General features: G+C 36.6%; 2 protein-coding genes and 1 long non-coding RNA gene across 6 annotated transcripts; all 3 read left to right on the forward strand.

Moving 5' to 3' along the window:
* The first annotated feature begins 1512 nt into the window (after positions 1-1512).
* Positions 1513-7084, forward strand: LOC111807741 (pentatricopeptide repeat-containing protein At2g03880, mitochondrial-like). Of its 2 annotated transcripts, none has more exons than XM_023693614.1 (3): positions 1513-1653; positions 2150-2253; positions 3517-7084. In XM_023693614.1, the coding sequence occupies exon 3, from the start codon at positions 3541-3543 to the stop codon at positions 6511-6513; it is 2973 nt and encodes a 990-aa protein (XP_023549382.1). In that variant the 5' UTR covers positions 1513-1653; positions 2150-2253; positions 3517-3540; the 3' UTR covers positions 6514-7084. The 2 variants fall into 2 exon arrangements, with proteins under 2 accessions (XP_023549382.1, XP_023549381.1); XM_023693613.1 differs by lacking the exon at positions 1513-1653 and adding an exon at positions 1922-1989.
* Positions 7085-10564: 3480 nt separating this feature from the next.
* Positions 10565-11145, forward strand: LOC111807691. The gene is made up of 2 exons (XR_002816976.1): positions 10565-10756; positions 10865-11145. It is a non-coding gene; the product is annotated as an uncharacterized LOC111807691 (long non-coding RNA).
* A 1098-nt stretch (positions 11146-12243) lies between these two features.
* On the forward strand, positions 12244-19521 carry LOC111807292. 3 transcript variants are annotated; one of them, XM_023692953.1, is made up of 8 exons: positions 12244-14937; positions 15288-15429; positions 15623-15705; positions 15960-16201; positions 16468-16554; positions 17792-17891; positions 18075-18288; positions 18370-19521. In XM_023692953.1, the coding sequence occupies exons 1-8, from the start codon at positions 12661-12663 to the stop codon at positions 19098-19100; spliced, it is 3876 nt and encodes a 1291-aa protein (XP_023548721.1). In that variant the 5' UTR covers positions 12244-12660; the 3' UTR covers positions 19101-19521. The 3 variants fall into 3 exon arrangements, with proteins under 3 accessions (XP_023548721.1, XP_023548723.1, XP_023548722.1); XM_023692955.1 differs by having other exon boundaries at positions 18394-19521; XM_023692954.1 differs by having other exon boundaries at positions 15291-15429.
* The last annotated feature ends 229 nt before the right edge of the window (positions 19522-19750 follow it).

The raw sequence follows: 19750 nt of genomic DNA on the forward strand, positions 1-19750 counted from the left end.
AAATTTGTTTTGGGTCAAACTAACTCATCCAAATACTCTTTGGAAAACATATAATTTTGATATTGTGCTTCCTCTTTTGGTGTTTTCCTCCCCCATGTTCTATGTTTTTTGTTCATCTTTTGAATTGGTTGTTGCGGGTGTAAAATTTAAAATATTTGCATGATAAAAAAAAAATTAAAGAGTATTAGTGAGGGTTTGAATTTAAATTTAAATTTTGTGGTTATTAAATTTAAGATAAATTAATTTTATAAAAAAGTATTTAATCTATTAAGTATAAATTTGGATATTATGTATGATGAAATATTAAATTTTCAATTTGTATATGGTATATATATATATATATATATATATTTTAATATAGTTAATTTAGAGTGATTTAAATAAATTATGACAAATTAAAAAGGCCCACTTTGTTAGTTTGATTTGGGCCATTTGAGCCCAAAATCCCTCTGGTAAATATGAGTAAACAAGCCCATTTTGTTAGTTTAATCTGGGCCATTTGAGCCCAAATCCCGCTGGAAAATGGGTAAACAAGCCCAGTTAGTTGGTTTGATTTGGGCCGTTTGAGCCCAAATCCCGCTGGGAAATCGGTAAGCAAGCCTAGTTTGTTGGTTTGATTTGGGCCGTTTGGGCCCAAATCCCGCTGGTAAATCGGTAAACAAGCCAGTTTGTTAGTTTGATTTGGGCCATTTGAGCCCAAATCCCGCTGGTAAATGGGTAAACAAGCCCAATTTGTTAGTTTGATTTGGGCCGTTTTGAGTCCAAGCTCCGCTGGTAAATGGGTAAACAAGCCCACTTTGTTAATTTGATCTGGGCCATTTTCGTTGTTATCTTGTTAAAGAAGCCCACATTATCAGTCATATTTGGGCTTTTCGNCGAATTTGTTAGTTTGATTTGAGCCGTTTTGAGTCCAAGCTCCGCTGGTAAATGGGTAAACAAGCCCACTTTGTTAATTTGATTTGGGCCGTTTGAGCCCAAATCCCGCTGGTAAATGGGTAAACAAGCCCAGTTAGTTGGTTTGATTTGGGCCGTTTTGAGTCCAAGCTCCGCTGGTAAATGGGTAAACAAGCCCACTTTGTTAATTTGGGCCGTTTGAGCCCAAATCCCGCTGGTAAATCGGTAAGGAAGCCTAGTTTGTTGGTTTGATTTGGGCCGTTTGGGCCCAAATCCCGCTGGTAAATCGGTAAACAAGCCAGTTTGTTAGTTTGATTTGGGCCATTTGAGCCCAAATCCCGCTGGTAAATGGGTAAACAAGCCCAATTTGTTAGTTTGATTTGGGCCGTTTTGAGTCCAAGCTCCGCTGGTAAATGGGTAAACAAGCCCACTTTGTTAATTTGATCTGGGCCATTTTCGTTGTTATCTTGTTAAAGAAGCCCACATTATCAGTCATATTTGGGCTTTTCGAGCCCAAATTCGACTGGTGATTGTTTAAACGAGCCCACTTTATTAGTTGAACAATCGTTATCAGTTTTCTTTCGGCGGAACGCCGTCGTTACCACAAGCTCTCTCTCGATTGTTTCAATCCGGTGACGGCAGACATATAATGTTGCTCTTACGATGTTCCCGCCGGCCGCCCACCAAGCCACCACTTCCGCCGCTTCATGCCGCCGATTCCTCGGACGATCTTTCTCGCTTCTACAGTGTTTTATCCCGGTGAGAACTTTTAAGGAATTATAATTTATTTATACGCGAACCGGCTTTATCTGAACTGAACCGGCCGGTCCATTTGGTTCTTATTTGAAGGCTATTTGTTTTGTTTTTATAAAGGGGTTGAAAACTTCCTTTTAACCATCTAATTAAAAAGACATTAATTGATGACCAACAAACTTAATTACCCATTGCTAATTTCCTATTTTATTTTTGGGAAAAAATTGCTAATAAGTGATCGGGATTACTTTTAATGGATAATACCGCTTCTCTACATTCACGTCTCAACCTATCATCCTCTAATTTCATCACCGATTCTTATCTTTTACACTCCTCGCACTGGTGAGCTTAAACTTTAAAATTTTTCATTTCATTCATTTCTGTTTCGTTGATTCTCGCAATTTCTAGTTTCAGTCTGTTCCCCCCTGCATTTCTTTGGTTAAATCTACACAATTTTCCCACTTATTTCACCATTTACAGCTTACCCATTTCTTTATTTCAGAGCTAAACTCTCCCAAGTGGCTGCATCTGGTTTCTCTGTTTTGGAACATTACTGTTTTTGGTGTCACTCCCCATTATTGGGTTTTTGGAGTTATAACAAGGAAGGTAAGCTTCTACCTCTTCTTACAGATGTTTGAAGCTTTCATTACCATGAAAACTGCTGCAGCTATGTGAATGTTTGCTGTTTCCATTAATGAACTGCCTCTTACCTTACAATAAAGTGTTCTTTACCCTCTTTTCTTTCTGAGTATTACATTTTAAATGAATGTTTGGGGATTCGGGAGAGGTTATTGGTGAGATCTCACATCGATTGGGGTGGAGAACAAACCATTTTTTTTTGTAAGTGTGTGGAAACATCTCTCTAACATATGCGTTTTAAAAACCTTGAGGGAAAGCTTGAAAGGGAAAGCCAAAAAGGACAATATCTGCTAGCGGTAGGCTTGAGCCATTACAAATGATATTAGAGCCAGACACCAGGCGATGTGCCAGCGAGGAGGTTGAGCTCTGAAGGGGGTGAACATGAGGTGGTGTGCAAGGAAGGACGTTGCGCCTTGAAGTGGGGTGGATTGGGAGGTCCCACATTGATTGGTGAAGGGAACGAGTGTCAACGAGGACGATAGGCCCTGAAGGAGGGTGGTTTGTGAGATCCCACATTGGTTGGCGAAGAGAACAAACCCTTCTTTATAAGGATGTGGAACCTCTCTCTAGCATACACTTTTTAAAAGCCTAGAGGGGAAGCCTGAAATGGAAAGCCCAAAGGGGACAATATCTGCTAGCGGTAGGCTTGGGCCATTACAAATGGTATCAGAGCCAGACACCACGCGATGTGCCAGCAAGTAGGCTGAGCCTCGAAGGGGGGTGGACAAGAGGCGGTGTGCCAGCAAGGACGCTAGGCCCCGAAGTGGGGTGGATTGGGGGGTCCCACATCGATTGGTGAAGGGAATGTGTGCCAACGAGGACGCTGGACCTCGAAGGAGGGTGGGTTGTGAGATCCCACATTGGTTGGGGAGGAGAACAAACCATTCTTTATAAGAGTATGGAAACTTGGAAACCTCTCCCTAGTATACGCGTTTTAAAAATCTTGAAGGAAAACCCGAAAGGGAAAACCCAAAGAGGACAATATCTGCTAGTGGGTAAGAATGTTTGTTTCGCTTGCTATCTATTTTGGCATTGATATAGTTTGTTCCTTGTTACGTATGGGGTCCTTAGGCTCATGAAACCTGCTATTGAGAAGCATGATGTTTTAACGACTTCAAATTGCTTCTATATGTTGTACCTTCCACTCTACTTGATACACACAATCGTGCATCTTTTCTAACATGGTTCTCTTCTTTAAATGGATATTTCAAATGTTTGGTTTTGTTGTAGGAGTAATTCTTCTGGTTTGAATCGATGGAGAGGAACTTCATTGCTATGAGAATTCATGGTTCACCTATTGGGTTTCAAAATTTGTCGATATCGAGTTGGTTACGCTGTTCGTCTCAATTCCCGAACAAGTTTCGAAACACTCCTAGATCGTTGTTCTTTCCCATTCGACGAACTAGTTTCAAACCACAACTAGAAGATCCCAGGTATCCTTCCAACTCTATTGGAATTTCAATGTCAAAAGGTCAACTCGGTCATGAACTTAACAACGCGGTTCAAACTTCCCCATACGGATATAAATTCGAACACCAAAAGACTGAAGATCATATGGAAAATCGAGTTCGCTCAAGTAGCAAGGAGAAGTTAAAGTATTATTCATGGATGTTACATGAATGTGCATCAAAACGATCATTGAGTGTTGCAAAAGCCATTCATGGACTTATCGTGAAAGATGTAATTAATCCAGATTCCCATTTGTGGGTTTCGTTAGTGAACGTATATGCAAAGTGTAGATACTCCGCATACGCTCGGTTAGTACTTGCTAAAATGCCTAATCGTGACGTCGTTTCTTGGACGGCGTTAATTCAAGGTCTTGTAGCAGAAGGATTTGCTAATGATAGTATTTATTTATTTCAGGAGATGCAAAATGAAGGAATCATGCCTAATGAGTTCACTCTAGCTACTGGATTAAAAGCATGTTCTTTGTGTATGGCCTTAGATCTTGGAAAGCAAATGCATGCTCAAGCTTTTAAACTTGGATTATTACTAGATTTGTTTGTTGGATCTGCACTTGTTGACCTTTATGCTAAATGTGGAGATATAGAACTTGCATCTAGAATGTTCATTGGCATGCCCGAGCAAAACGACGTGACATGGAACGTGCTACTCAATGGTTACGCTCAAAGGGGCGACGGGATAGGAGTCTTGAAATTGTTTTGTGGTATGATGAAAATAGATATGAACTGTAGTAAGTTCACTTTAACTACTGTTCTTAAGGGTTGTGCAAACTCCAAGAACTTAAGACATGGGCAGGTAATCCATTCGTTGATTATCAAATTTGGATATGAAGGCGATGAATTCTTAGGCTGTGGTTTGGTTGATATGTACTCAAAGTGTGGGCTTGCCATTGATGCATTAGAAGTGTTTAAGAACATCAAAAAGCCTGATATGGTGGCTTGGAGTGCCATGATTACATGCCTTGATCAGCAAGGACAAAGCGAGGAATCGATTAAGTTGTTTCGGTTAATGAGATCGAGCGGTATTATCCCGAATCAGTACACGATTTGCAGCCTTATAAGCGCTGCTACGAACACGGGAGACTTGCAATATGGCCGAAGCATCCATGCTTGTGCTTGGAAATATGGATTTGAAACTGATGTCTCTGTTAGCAATGCATTGATCACAATGTACATGAAAAATGGATGTGTTCATGAGGGTGTTAGCCTGTTCGAATCTATGGTCGACCGAGATTTGGTTTCGTGGAATATGTATTTATCTGGGTTTCATGAGTTCGGAATGTACGATCGTTCGGTTACCATCTTTCGTGACATGTTAGAGGAAGGTTTTATCCCGAACATGTATACTTTCATTAGTGTTTTAAGATCATGTTCTTGTGTTTTAGATGCACACTTTGGGAGGCAAGTGCATACTCATATAATCAAAACTCGTCTGGTTGATAACGATTTTGTTCAAACGGCTTTGATCGATATGTATGCAAAGTGTATGCGTCTGGAAGACGCTGATATAGCTTTCAACAGGTTAGACGGTAGGGATCTTTTTACTTGGACGGTTATCATTACGAGTCATGCACAAGCGAACGAGGGAGAGAAGGCTCTTAATTACTTTAGACAAATGCAACGAGAAGGTGTAAAGCCGAACGAGTTCACGCTCGCTGGCTGTTTGAGCGGTTGCTCGTCTTTGGCGTCTTTAGAAGGTGGACAACAGCTTCATTCCATGGCTTTTAAGAGTGGACATTCAAGTGATATGTTTGTTGGCAGTGCCCTTGTTGATATGTACACAAAAGGTGGCTGTATGGAAGAAGCTGAGGCGCTATTTGAAGGTTTGGTTTGGCGAGACACAGTGTCATGGAACACCATTATATGTGGCTATGCACAAAATGGGCAAGGCTATAAAGCTCTCGAGGCCTTTAAGGTTATGTTAGATGAAGGCATATGGCCTGATGAGGTGACCTTCATAGGCATTCTTTCAGCTTGTAGTCACCAAGGATTAGTTCAAGAAGGGAAAGAACATTTTAACTCGATGTCCCGAGATTTCGGTATTTCTCCTACGGTCGACCATTGTGCTTGTATGGTCGATATTCTCGGGCGGGTCGGAAAATTCGACGAGCTTGAAGAGTTCATTCGAGAAATGAAACTATCACAACATGCACTTATTTGGGAGACTGTTCTTGGAGCTAGCAAAATGCACGGCCATTTAGAACTCGGTGAGAAAGCTGCTAACGAACTCTTTAAGCTTCAACCCGAGAAGGAGACGAATTATATATTACTCTCGAATATTTTTGCGATGAAAGGAAGGTGGGACGATGTCGAAAGAGTTCGAACTTTGATGGCTCGTAAAGGTATTAAAAAGGAGCCAGGGTGTAGCTGGGTTGAGGCTAATGGTCAAGCTCATACATTTGTGGCTCATGATTGTTCACATCCACAAATTCAGGAAATACATGTAAAGCTAGAGGAGCTTGATAGAGAATTGACCTCTATAGGTTATGTGCCCGAAACTCGATACGTGCTTCATAACGTTGGAGAAACCGAAAAAAGGGAAAATCTTCGATATCATAGCGAAAGATTGGCCGTTGCTTTTGCACTTATAAGTACCAGCACGATGAAAAAAATTCGTATATTGAAAAATCTACGTATTTGTGGAGATTGTCATGATGTCATGAAGCTTATATCGAGTATCACGAATCGGGAAATAGTTGTTCGTGATGTTCATAGATTTCACCATTTTAAGAATGGCGCTTGCTCGTGTAACGATTTTTGGTGATGTGACTTCCCCATGGACATTATTGTTGAATCGGTTTATTGTTTTGTGACAGACAAATCTGCTACTGAACAACTGTGAAGACAGTGTTGTCATGTCACTTACAGACACATAAAATTGTGCGGTCAACGCAACGACACGATAGGCTATTCGAGAGATGACTGCAAAATGTCGACATTGACTGTCGTAAAAGGTAAAATGAAGCATGTCTAATTGGGATGAGAAATGACCTTGTTCTTGAATCTCGGATGGACTTGAGTTCTCGTTATGACGAGGTCGCAAATTTTTCGGGCTATATGGGACTTCACTGCAGCATAACTGCCATCAGGCACGGACTCAACCTCTGCAGTTTAGTATGATGGTACTTGTTTCCCGTTGCTAGCCTCGGGAATCTTGTCGAACCACGAAGACTAATGGCCGATCCAAACGTCTAATCCTCGCAATCAATATACCTCGTGTAATGATCATCTTGTATTTTATAGCTATCTATGGTAGTTTCAAAAAAACTGTCTGCAACTAAACATAGTTGTTATTTGTTTATGTTCTTTTGAAAAAATTATTACGTATTAAAGTCTGGGATATCGCATATCAATGATGTCTGTCTGGAATATGGGTGCGTACTACTTGGATTAGTCTGTAAAGTCTCAGAACAGGTAGCTATTAGACTTCTATGTAACATTAGATGTAAGATTCCACATCGGTTGGAGAGGAGAACGAAATATTTTTTTTTTTTTGTAAGGGTGTAGAAACCGTGAGGCTAACGGCGATACATAACGGGTCAAAGCGGATATTTACTAATAGTGGGCTTGAGCTATTACATTAGACATAATTCTTGGATTCAAACTTTTGAACTTTTTGGTCTTTTCGAACGTTAAATCTTTTAGTTGAGAGTATGCCTTTTAATCAGTTAAGTTATGCTCTTTAGGACTTATACCCAGGATTCGAAATCCGGATTCGGCCTATGGTGGCCCCGACATTCTCCCTCTGTGACATGATCATGTTATTTACTCCTCGCTTCTGAGAGTAAAGACTGTCCCCACAAACCAACACGAGGCATTCCAACATGTTTTGTCTTCACTCACATGCATTCTAAGAAAAATTCCAGGATGTCATTCAATCTATAATTACTCCAAGCAAATCACGCTTAGCAATGGAGAGTTTCTATGATTGAGCCGTCATCGAAAATTTTTCACAAATATCTACAACGAATTATTATTAATATCTTTATTACTAAATATTCAAGTAAATGAGAATTATTTTAATGAATTGAAACCACAATTAGAAAAATCTCGACGATATCATGACTAAAAAATGCTTACAAAAATTAATAATTACTAAAATCCTAAACTATCAGATATTGTCGTCTCAAGCTTTCACTTTCAGGTCTGTAACAACTCAAGCTCACCACTAGCAGATATTATCCACTTTAGTCTGTTACATATCGCCATAAGCCTCACAATTTTTAAAACGCGTCTACTGATGAGAGGTTTCCACACTCTTATAAGGAATGCTTCATTCCTCTCTTTAACCGACGTAGGAACATGGCTTGAGGAGAGTCGAATAGCCTTATAAATAGAGTGGCCGGATGATTCAATACCATAAATTATGAAAAAAATTGCTCAAATATTTAAAACCCATCATTATTTTATAATTTTGACTTTTATAGTTTCCTTCTTTAATATATAATAACTTTTAAGATTTAGAGAATCTTTATTCCATTATTTGAAAAAAAGAAAATCTAATAATTTCAAACCATTATTCAAATAGTGTTTAATAAATATTAAATATATTAATTAATTAATTAATAATACATAATAAAAATACATAGACTTAAAATATTATTAATTTACATCAATTTGAACATAGCTCAACTATAATTTTAATAAAAAAATAATATTTTCATGAATAACCAGTCATATAATTATGGACTTTTTTTTATTATATTAAAAGTTTAGACTTTACCCTAAAAATTAATATCCATATAGAATGGTTTAGCCTTCTTTGAAAATTTGGGTCTTTTCATTAAATTGAAATAAATAAATTTTGAACTCTTCGATGTGAAGCTACATGCATATCCCACCTTAAGATTATTATTAAACTTTTAGTTCAAATTTCAAATCTTTTTTAACTTAAACCACAAGTAAAAGAAAAGTATGAGTAAAGAGCAACATATTGATCATATATTAAAAATAAAATATGTTCTTTTCTTTAATTTGATTGATGCAATTCCTATATTAGATCATTAATTACGAATGAAATATAACTACCCTAACGACTTTTTATTACCAAATATTTGGACGCCGATGTAAATATCAAACTCTAATTTTTATAAAAATATTTATAAAAAATATGTGAATTTTTTTTAGTTCAATAATTACAGTAAATTTTTTAAATGATAATAAATATTTGATTAATTGAGCCGTACAAATATATATTAAATGTTTGGTTTTTTTTAATACAAAATTGGGTTTAGAGAGAGAGATCCTTGATGAAGACAGAACACCAAAAATTATGCATGTTTTTCTTGCAAGAATGCATGTCATTGTCAGAAATAATTAGAAAGAAAAATAATATTTAGAGTACAAAATTGCAAGGGGTATTTTGGTAAAAGACTTCTTTATGCATCGTGTTGACTCGAACGTGAAACTCTAATGCTATTTTTACTAATTTTTTGATACCTAAAAGAGACGTTAGATTTTTGTTATAGGAACGTTTTTTTGGTAATATGTTTCGATTTCACGACCATTTTGTTTTAAGGTCATTTTCGTAATTTTATTTATTGAAGAAAAGTAACGAGAATATATGTTAATTATTATATATATATTTTATATTATTTCCTCTCTTGTTACTAAAGAAATGAGCTGGAATTGTTAATTCTCAAGATTTTTAAATAAATAAATAATTAAAGAGTCAAAGTTATATTTTTAGAAATAAAACATTCAAGATTGTCATGTCATATACTTTAATATTTTGATATATGATAATAAGATAAGAGTAGGCAAATTTTTACTGATGTTCTAGAAGATTAAGGAAACCATAAATTTTTTGGTCGCGAAATTTTTTTATTTATTTTTGTAGGAATTGAGGTGAAAATTACAAAATATATATAAATTATTAATTTGTGTTATTGAAAATTAGGCAAAAACAGGGAATCTCCATCTTTACGGGAGCACGGCCCCACGAATTAAATGGACATCTCTACTTGAAACAATTGTGTTACTAAAAAATTTAATTTCCTAAACCTTATTTATTTATTTTTATTTCAATTTAATATTACAAAAAAAAAAAAAAAAACTTATGACACATGTTAAATATAAAAATTCTTGACGTAGACACGCACCACCGTTCCAACTAGATCATGAATCTTACCACCAATATTAACTTTATAAACAATTTATGTAAGATAATTATTTTAATTAATATATACCATTTTAGTTGTTATAATTGCAATAATACACCATACACATTTAATATATGACCTAAATTATTGGTTCCATCCTCTCCCACTTCTTTCATGACGTGGTTGATTTTCCTACAACCATAAGAATCAATTTATAATATCGCTTATACAAAATGTTTTCAGAATTTAATTTATTATTTTTAATAGAATATTTATATACATTGATCTACTCGTGTCATAATTTATTCAATAATTTACATATTTGAGTAAAATTCAATTGTTTTTTTTCCTAATCCGTAAAATAGACCCATAAATAAAAAATAAAAATAAAAACTTATAATAAAATTTTAATTTTATTCAATATTTTAAAAAATATTCATAAATTTAATTTTTTTTGAATATGTTAAAAACCTGTTAAAGATTTATTAGAAATTTCAGAATAAAATATACTATAATTAACTCTATATATACACACACGTGAGTGTATATATATATATATATATATATATATATATATATATATATTATAATATTTTTTTACATTGATTTAAAATGTCACCATATTCAATTGAATAATCAAACTCGTGTGTATATATATATATATATATATATATATATATGTTTGATAAGAAGCAAACAAATTAAAGTTTTTAAGCCTCTCTAGCTTTTTCCTTCTTACCTTCTTCACCAACTAAGAACCAAACATTGGGAGGTTGATGATTTCACGGCCACTGTGGCATTAATAATTGCGCCAAATCTTGTTCGTTCAAATGGGATGGTTCAGATCGCTCCTCGTTTCGCCATTGAAGAAGCTCTGGGTTCGTCTGCACTCCCCTCATAGAAACCGTAACCATTCCATTCCATCATCATCATCATCTCTCTTTTGTTTGGTCGGAATTATCACCGGCCGACCGCCGTCTAACTCCGATGAAGTTTTGCTGTTTTTGGATGTAGGGAAAGGGATCTACATTTTGTATAAAGATGTCAAGTCTTGCCCTTGTGAAGATGTCCAGATGCTTTGGTCCATTCTCGTCGAGGCCGGTAGCTCCTCCTCTCACCCGCCATCGCCGCCGTGATCCCAGCTTTCCTCCGCTGTAAGGGATGGCGGTTCTTGTACAGCACCACCACCACGCCACCAGTTCGGCGCATTTTGTAAAATCCCCCTGGTTTAATTTTGTGGGAATATACTTAATTTTGTGATTTACAATAAAAACTATAATGGGTTTTTCTATAAACCAATAATTTTGACTCTAAAAAAATATTTAGTTATTTATTAAAATCAAACCCAAATTTTAAAAACAATGTATTTAATAAAATAAACAAATTCAAATGGTTATTTAATAATGTATTTTTTTTTCAATTTCAATTTTTTAAAAAAAAATAGTATAATAATAATAATAATAACGACAAGAACCCAAACAAAAAATTTTAAAATTAAAAATTAATAAAGTGAAGCGGTTGCGAAATGGATTGAAGTTAGTACTTGTAATGGGCGAAAGGCTGACGTAGTGCCACGTGAAGGTAAAAACTACGGGTTATGAACTTCTTTTTGTGAAGACAAAGCAACGACAATATCCGAGATCTAAAAATATATTGATTTTACTTGCTTTATTTTGACTTTATACGTTAAAAATTATTCACGCTTTTAGGGTATAGCCCTAATATTCCCACTTATCTACGAGCGGTTGAAAAACATAGTCCTAAAAACCCTTTATCAAAATATTCAAACCTTTAGCCTTATCGTAATTATGACTCTATACGATTAATATTCAATGGTAACATATACATCTTCGAGCTAGTTTTATACCACACTTTCGCAAATATAAAATCTCAATAATTATATATTTATTTTTATTAAAAAAAAAAGACACGAGCTAACGTTAAAAGGAACTAATAACCTTCGTTCATAATTTTATACTCTAAAAATAAATAAATAAATTTATTATATTGGTTGTTTAAGGTTGAAGGTTAATTTTTAAAAAAATGTTAAATCTTTTTTAAATTTATTTAAATTAATTTTGAAGTATATTTGTTGGTAGAAAAATACTATAAATTAAAATTAGAAGACATTAGCTAACATAAATTAAAAAATTAAAAAATTAAAAAATTAAAAAACCCTAATTGGATTCTCTTCCCCCAATTTGTTGGGTATACGTATAATTTTTAATATTGGAAATACTTTGTGGAGGGAAAATTAGAAATCGTAAATGGCAAAATGACGATTCTAGCCCTCTTTAGCTCAAGTAATTACGTACGAACCTACCCTCTATGAACTGATTTTAGTAGAAAGCCACCCAACGACTCTACCCTTCTTCTGTAGATTAAACCCGTCGTCTTTCTTTCTACTTTTAAACCAAAAATAACAAAATCAATTTTTTTCATTCCCAAATATGCAGAGTTTTGTCACCGAATCACGCTGCTGTTGACCTCAATAGCGTTGTTCAACTCCCACGATGCTGTAATTTCTCGGAATTTGCTGCATTGGAAGGATGTTCTTCGGTGTTGCCATGGCCGGGGTTTGATCTGGTTTTTTCTTTCTCAGCAATTTTTGTGTTTTTTCTTGTTTTTATGTGCTTCTTTGATTCAGCGTTGGATTATTTTGCTTTCTGCGGTTTTGGTTGCGGTGGGAGGAGGAGTGGAATTTGTGTTGTTCTTCGTTGTTTTGTTATGAGTGTCGTGTGGCGGGAATTTTGGTTAGGTTCCGGTTGTTCTGTTTGAGCATTTTGGAAATTTTGGGTGTTCGTGGGGATATGGAGGAGGACTTGAGTGCTGAGAAATTGGTGAGGAAGGCGAAGGAGGAAGATTTTGATTTTGATCTTGATCGAGTTCTGGATGGGGAGGGGAACGAAGTGTTGCAGAATCTTCATATAGATGGTGCGGAAAATCTGCATTCGGTTTCAATCAGCTGTGATTGTGAGAGAGAGTTGTTGGAGTTGGAAATCCAGAAGGGATATGAGGCGAGAGTGGAGGAAGTCATGGTGGATGTGTTTAAGGGTAGTGGGGAAAATGCTGAAGTGGAAATAAGGAGTAGCAAAAGGAGGAAGGTGGATGATGACCACATTGAAGGTGAAGATATAAAGGTAGTGGAGAAAGTGAAAATAAAACTTATGGCTGATAAACTGCGGGGTAGTGATCGAGTTTTGCGGTCGAGTTTTGCAGCAAAGATAGAGTGTGATAGTGTAGCTGATAGTGACGGGAATAATAGGACTATGGTGGTGCAGAATTGTAGGAGCAGTAGGTATGGCAAGAAATTAGAGAAGTTGGAGAAGGGAAGTGAAGATCAATTGCTCTCTGGAAATCAGGAGGTAAAAAGAAAGCGTGGGAGACCGCCGAAGGTGGAAAAGGAAGCTGAGGAAGTAGTTGTTAGCCCTATGATGACGTTGAAACGTAAGCCTGGAAGACCACCCAAGTTGGAGAGTGAAAACAACCATCGAGTTGTCTGCGAGTCGAGGAAGTTAAAAAAGAAGCGTGGAAGGCCACCCAAGACTGAAAAGGAAAATGACAATCCGTTGCTTCCACCAAAGTTGGAGAGTGAAAATAACCATCAACTTGTCTATGAGTCGAAGAAGTTAAAAAAGAAGCGTGGAAGACCACCCAAGATCGAAAAGGAAAATGAAAATCCATTGTTTCCACCCAATTTGGAGTGTAAAAACAACCATCAATTTGTCTGTGAGTCGAAGAAGTTAAAAAAGAAGCGGGGAAGGCCACCCAAGACTGAAAAGGAAACTGACCATCCATTGTTTGGTGAATTGAATAACTTAAAACCCAGGCGTGGAAGACCACCAAAGTTGCAACAAAGCAATGGAGCTCTGAAGGATGAACACACTAAGGGAAGAAAAGATAGGCTGGCAAGAAAATTAAGTATGAAGTTGAGATACGGAGTAAAGACTAATATTCCAACTTATTGTTTATCCTCATATAAGAGGCATATTAGGAAAGAAATACACATGAGAAAATCTATACCGGTTGGAAATGATTTATCTCAGGAAAATTTGATACCAGAAGTAGCACTGACAGCGAGTTCAAAGGTAAATGTAGATGAATACAAGAGGTCAGTAGCAAAGAATTTATTGAGAGAGAGGATTACTGAAATATTAAAAACTGCTGGTTGGACAGTTCAGTATAGGCCCCGATGCAAACGGGAGTACAAGGATGCAGTTTATGTAAGTCCAGAGGGACGAACTCACTGGTCAATCACCTTGGCTTATAATGTGCTTAAAAGGCACTATGAAATAGGTGACGGTGATTCCAAAGTTTATAGGACTGGTTTTACATTTACTCCAATACCGGAGGAAGAAATCATGACACTAACAAGGTTTACAAGAGCTAGGAAGATTGGAGAATTGAAGAATCGAAGGAGAAATGAAAAATTAAAAAAGCTCATTGAAAGGACGAAGTGTAAAGAGAAAGCAAAATCTTCAAGAAGTCCAGTTTCCAAGTCAATTAAGAAGAGGAAAAAAGATATGTCGCATCATGACCTTGATAATTCTGGCCATAACCTAGAAAAGGGGTTTCCTCGGACACAAAATAGTAAGCGATGTGCTTTATTGGTTCGAAATACAGAGGAAACTGCCAATTCTTGCAATGATGGGTATTTTCTATATAAAGGGAAGCGGACACTACTTGCGTGGATGATAGATTTGGGGGTTTTGTCACTTGATGAGAAGGTAAAGTACATGAACCAAAGAAAGACACGGGTGAAGCTTGAGGGTAGGCTTACAAGAGATGGAATTCTTTGCAACTGCTGTGATGAAGTTTTTACAATTTCAAAATTTGAAATGCATGCCGGAGGCAGAGTTGGTCAGCCACTTGAAAATATATATGTACATACTGGTTCTTCCCTCCTCCAATGCCTGTTGGAATCATGGAATAAACAAAATGAACCACAGTGTAAAGGGTACAATTTTGTTGATGTTGATGTCGAAGATCCTAATGATGATACTTGTGGAATTTGTGGAGATGGTGGAGACTTGATTTGTTGTGATAGTTGTCCATCTACATTTCATCAAAGTTGCTTGGATATTAAGGTAAGTGTTCATCATAATATTGGTATGTGTGAGTTACATTCAAATGCAATCAAGTGATCTTTCGGATCATGCCCTTCCTCCGGGCTACCCTAACTCTGTTTAAGTTAAAACTTTCATTTTGGTTGTACAACTAAACTATACATTCATGTGTAAGCCGTTAATATGTTGAGGTACTCCTGTCTAGTCTTTTCTACATAAAGAATTTGGATGTCTGGATGAGTTTTCAGTCTTGCATATTGCATCAATTACGAGTGATTGTTTAATGAAAGTCTTTTAAACTATTTGGGACGATTTTTTTTAACACATGTTGTCGAGGCATTGAGTTTCTAACTGTTTTGTTTAACTTTCAGAAGTTTCCTTCTGGTCCCTGGCACTGTTTGTATTGTTCATGCAAATCATGTGGACAAGTCACGATGGGGTTATGTCCAAGGGATGATCATCATGAGGCAGCTGCAGCTGTGTTATGTAAATGCCATCTCTGTGAGGAAAAGTGTAATGAATATTACATCTCTTTTTCTTGTAGATTCTTCGCTTTTATTCTTTTGCAACATTTATGTTGTTATATTACTTTTTTTGAAGCTTCATTTCTAGTTGTCAAAACCATATTATCACTGCCATAATTGCCATAGGAAGATAACATCAGAGCATCATCATTTTAGTCATTCATTGCAAATGTTATTTTCAGATCATCCCATATGTGTTCAGACAAACGATGCTTCTGGTGATGACGTGAATAACCCATTGTTTTGCGGGAAGAAATGTCAAATGGTAATATTTCAATTATTTGTTATAATAATCAGACTTGGAAATATCTAACTTTCTTATGAGTTCATAGTTTGGAATTGATGTTTATCCCTGATAATATGATACTGAAAAACCTCTGGTAATCTTAATTTGGTTGAAGTGGCTATGCAATTCTTTCCTTTCAAATAAATAACCCCCCCTTTCGTTTCCCCTGAGAATGTTTTTTTTAACCTGATGGCACTTTCACTTAGTTGGACCATATGATGTTGTTGTTCCAGCTACATGAAAGGCTTCAAATGCTTCTTGGGGTCAAGCAGGATATGGAAGAAGGATTTTCATGGACTCTTATTCGTAGAAGTGATGTTGGCTCAGATGTTAGTCTCTGCAGTGAAGTAGCTCAGAAGATTAAATGGAATTCCGAGCTTGCAGTTGCCTTGTTTGTAATGGATGAGTGCTTTTTACCTATCATTGACCACAGAAGTGGCATTAATTTGCTTCATAACATTCTCTATAATTGTGGGTAAGCACCTTTCGACACTGACTAGCTACTTGATTTTTTTGTCTGCATACAAAATATATGGTGAAATGAGGCAAAATGTCTGGCTTCAAAAGCATTAATAATGGGCTGTAAAATTTCCATATGTAAAATAAATTTAAGTCCAATCACTCTTGTTTTTGGACATGTATTTTAGCCTTTGACTACCTACAATTTTCTTCAACTTCTGTGCTTGCTGTACTAATTACTAAAGCAACACGTGTACTTAAAAGTGCTAATTCCTTTTCCAGGTCAAATTTTACTCGTCTAAATTTTAGTGGCTTTTACACTGCAATTCTTGAGAAGGATGATGAGATAATATGTGCCGCATCCTTAAGGTACGTGTCTTGTTTTTCATGGTGCTTAAATCCCATTTGAATTCATTGCAAACACTATTGAATTTATCTTATACTGTTGGAATATTCATTTGATTTTGGTAAAGAATTGACTATATTCAACAAAAATGACAATCTAGTGACTTGGTAGATTATTTCCGCTAGACAATAAATTGTAATCCGAAGAACAACCAAAGTAAGCCGGCAAATAAGGTTAGAAAATTGCTAACTTCTGAAAGAATGTTGTACTAAAAGTTTCCATTTACATCTGAACTTATTTATCATTAGTTACAATTGAGAAGATCATCACAAAAATTAAGAGAAATCGAGGCTTAGAAGGAAATATTAAAATGTGCAATGTTCAAATCTTTACTTCGTAGAACAATGCTTAAATGGCCTCTTATCTTGTTCCAAACTAATGCTTTAGTTCATATGTAGGGGGGGTTCCTTGCAGTTTAATGAACCTTTCTCCTGGTCCAAGCAAAAATTTAATAAGCATCTCCTCTAACAAATTCCCACTCTATTTGGCAGATAGCTAAGAACTCTGTAGGAAATGCTACGAAGATTGTTAGTGAACCAATATGTCGCGTCAGTCCATTGTGGCCTCCTTATAGAGGATGTATGTCTCATTGAGGATGAAGGCACTGGTAAATAAATAACCCTCTCTAATGCCACAAGCTAAATTATAAAAAATAAAAAATAAAACCATCTTACATTAAATTAAGACGTGATACGGTTTTATTAGCTGTTGCAGTATACCCCCCACAGATATCACCTATTGTCTTCCGTGTTTCTCTGTTCCTTAATTTTAATCCAGCCCTCATAAGAGGGCATTACCATGTCCCTTTTGGGCAGCTGTTGACTCCAAGGTGAACTTTAGATAGAAAAATCCATCCTTATGCCACACTTTGATTTTCTAGTCTATCCATTTCAGCTAGAACACCTTTCCTATATGTAGTTTTCTCAACCCAGATGGATTGTTTCTCCATCGAGACTCTTTGAAGTATTTCTGGTTTAATGGCACATGTTGAAGATCTGTTTGGTTTTGGGTGCTTTTCTACCCAAAGGCCTGGCTTTTTCCAGTGCCTTGGATAATCTGTATACAGAGCTTTCGCGGTCTAGAATTTTCTCAATCTGGTTTTATTATTTAATACATGCTACATTATCGGGTATTTTTTATTTACTCCCTTGAATTTATTAAACACTAACATTGAAATTCTTTCCTGATTGATGAAAATAGGATCCATGGAAATGAATTAGCAGAGATGCCATTCATTGGAACTCGTTATATGTTTAGGCGTCAGGGAATGTGCCGTCGCTTTCTTGGTGTGATTGAATCGGTAGGTCATAAATTGTGTCTTATTGTATCTTCCTGTTATTGTGTATTGTGTGTTGTCCAATAAATTACTACTGCTGATCAATCTTCTAGATTTCAGTTGGTTGTTCTGTGTTTTTCATATCATTGTGCTATTTGATTTACTGATACATGCCTGTTTTTCTTCTGTTACCCTATTCTCTGTCAGGCTTTGTCCTCTCTTAATGTGGAAAAGTTGGTCATTCCCGCAATATCTGAACTAAGAGATACATGGACTTCTGTCTTCGGTTTCAAGCCCCTTGAAGAGACTAGCAAGCGAAGGATGAGGAAAATGAGTTTGTTGGTCTTTCCTGGTGTAGAAATGCTGCAGAAACCGCTATTGAAGGATCATCTTCCAATGGAGTGTACACCTCTTGCAGAAGGTATCTATCTATTAGGGATTGTGCTCATTGTGCACTCATCACATTCATATGGATCAAATAATTTATTTTTCATTCATGTAGGTTCTAAGTCTCCTCAACTTGCAGAACCACAAACGCTGGAGGTCGTTGCAACCTGTCCTGAAGAGAGACATTTACCTGGTCCTTGTGTAAATTCATGCAGCGAGGGCACTGCAAGTGATGGATTTGGGATTTCTGGTGAACCTGCAGTTGTTGAATCCAGTGTTAAACAAAATGATAAAATTTTGAATGATGATATAGATGATACTTCTGAAGATGTCGAAGCCCATAATGCAGATGTTATCGACAGTACTTTGGGTGAAAGGAACCAAAAGTTTGAGAACTTAATGTGCTCTACATGCCTGACATGTGAGGAAGCTAAAGAGGCTGGCCAATACCAAACGTCTCTTGGTTCTACCATTTCAGACCCTGAAGACCGGACATCGGAACTAAATGGAGAATTGGATGGAAGCTCAGCAATTGATCCAAAGTCCTGCCTGGAATTTCCCAAAGGTACTGATAGTATTGATGGCCAGGCGACTGCAGAAATTTGTATTCCTAGTGACAAACTCGAGTCTACTCACGACGAGCATGTAAATCAGTCGGAGACAATCAGCTCTAGTAACCCGCAAAAGATTGCTTCAGTACATGATGGACAGACGGTTCTCTTTAACTCAGAAACTGCAAATGGTTGTGATGCCACTTTACATATGGACGAGAAAACTTGTTCTCCCTCTGATGGTGATAGGCTTAAAGTTTCTTCTAATTGCCATCCAATGGAGGACGTGATGTAGGCAGATGACCTGGGTCACTGGGATTTCAGTAATTACTTAGGAGAACAATTCTGAGCAGAAATAAGTGACGACCGGAGCTTAGTCTAATCTCCACCTCTGAAGCAGAATTAGTTCCTTAGAGAATTCAGATAAATAGTTTTCCGAATCAACAGGTGTTGGTGCACAGATTAACACATGCCACACTGTATAATAGATTACTAAAACTTTGCTTCTGCTTTGGCTTTTCTTCGCGCCATTGCACAGCTGAAGGTAGTTTTGTCGCGGTAACGCTCAGGTATGACTCTGTCGAACCAAGCTACTTATATCCTTTTAGTCTCAAACCGATGCATCTTCAGTGGCTATGGCTAGAGTGCTGCAGAACTCTTTTTTGTTGGTCTTACTAACCAATTGTGCCATTTTTTGGGATGGATGATGTCCCCCCCCCCCCCCCNTCATCTAACCTGGCGTAGAGGGGCCTGTACATCCCGTTTTTGTTTCTGGCATACAGTTCTGGAGAGCACTGTGAGTTCTCTTCTTACGTTACTAAAGTGTCCGAAAGGGCTGTGGATTTTGAAGCCTCCTTGTTTACTGTAATTAAAAGTTCAATTGGCTTACTATGAAAATGTTATTGCCTTTATACATACTTTCTTCTGTGTATTTATCTTTATGTC

Source organism: Cucurbita pepo, chromosome LG12 (genome assembly GCF_002806865.2).
Source record: "Cucurbita pepo subsp. pepo cultivar mu-cu-16 chromosome LG12, ASM280686v2, whole genome shotgun sequence".
NCBI classification, from domain to species: Eukaryota; Viridiplantae; Streptophyta; class Magnoliopsida; order Cucurbitales; family Cucurbitaceae; genus Cucurbita; species Cucurbita pepo.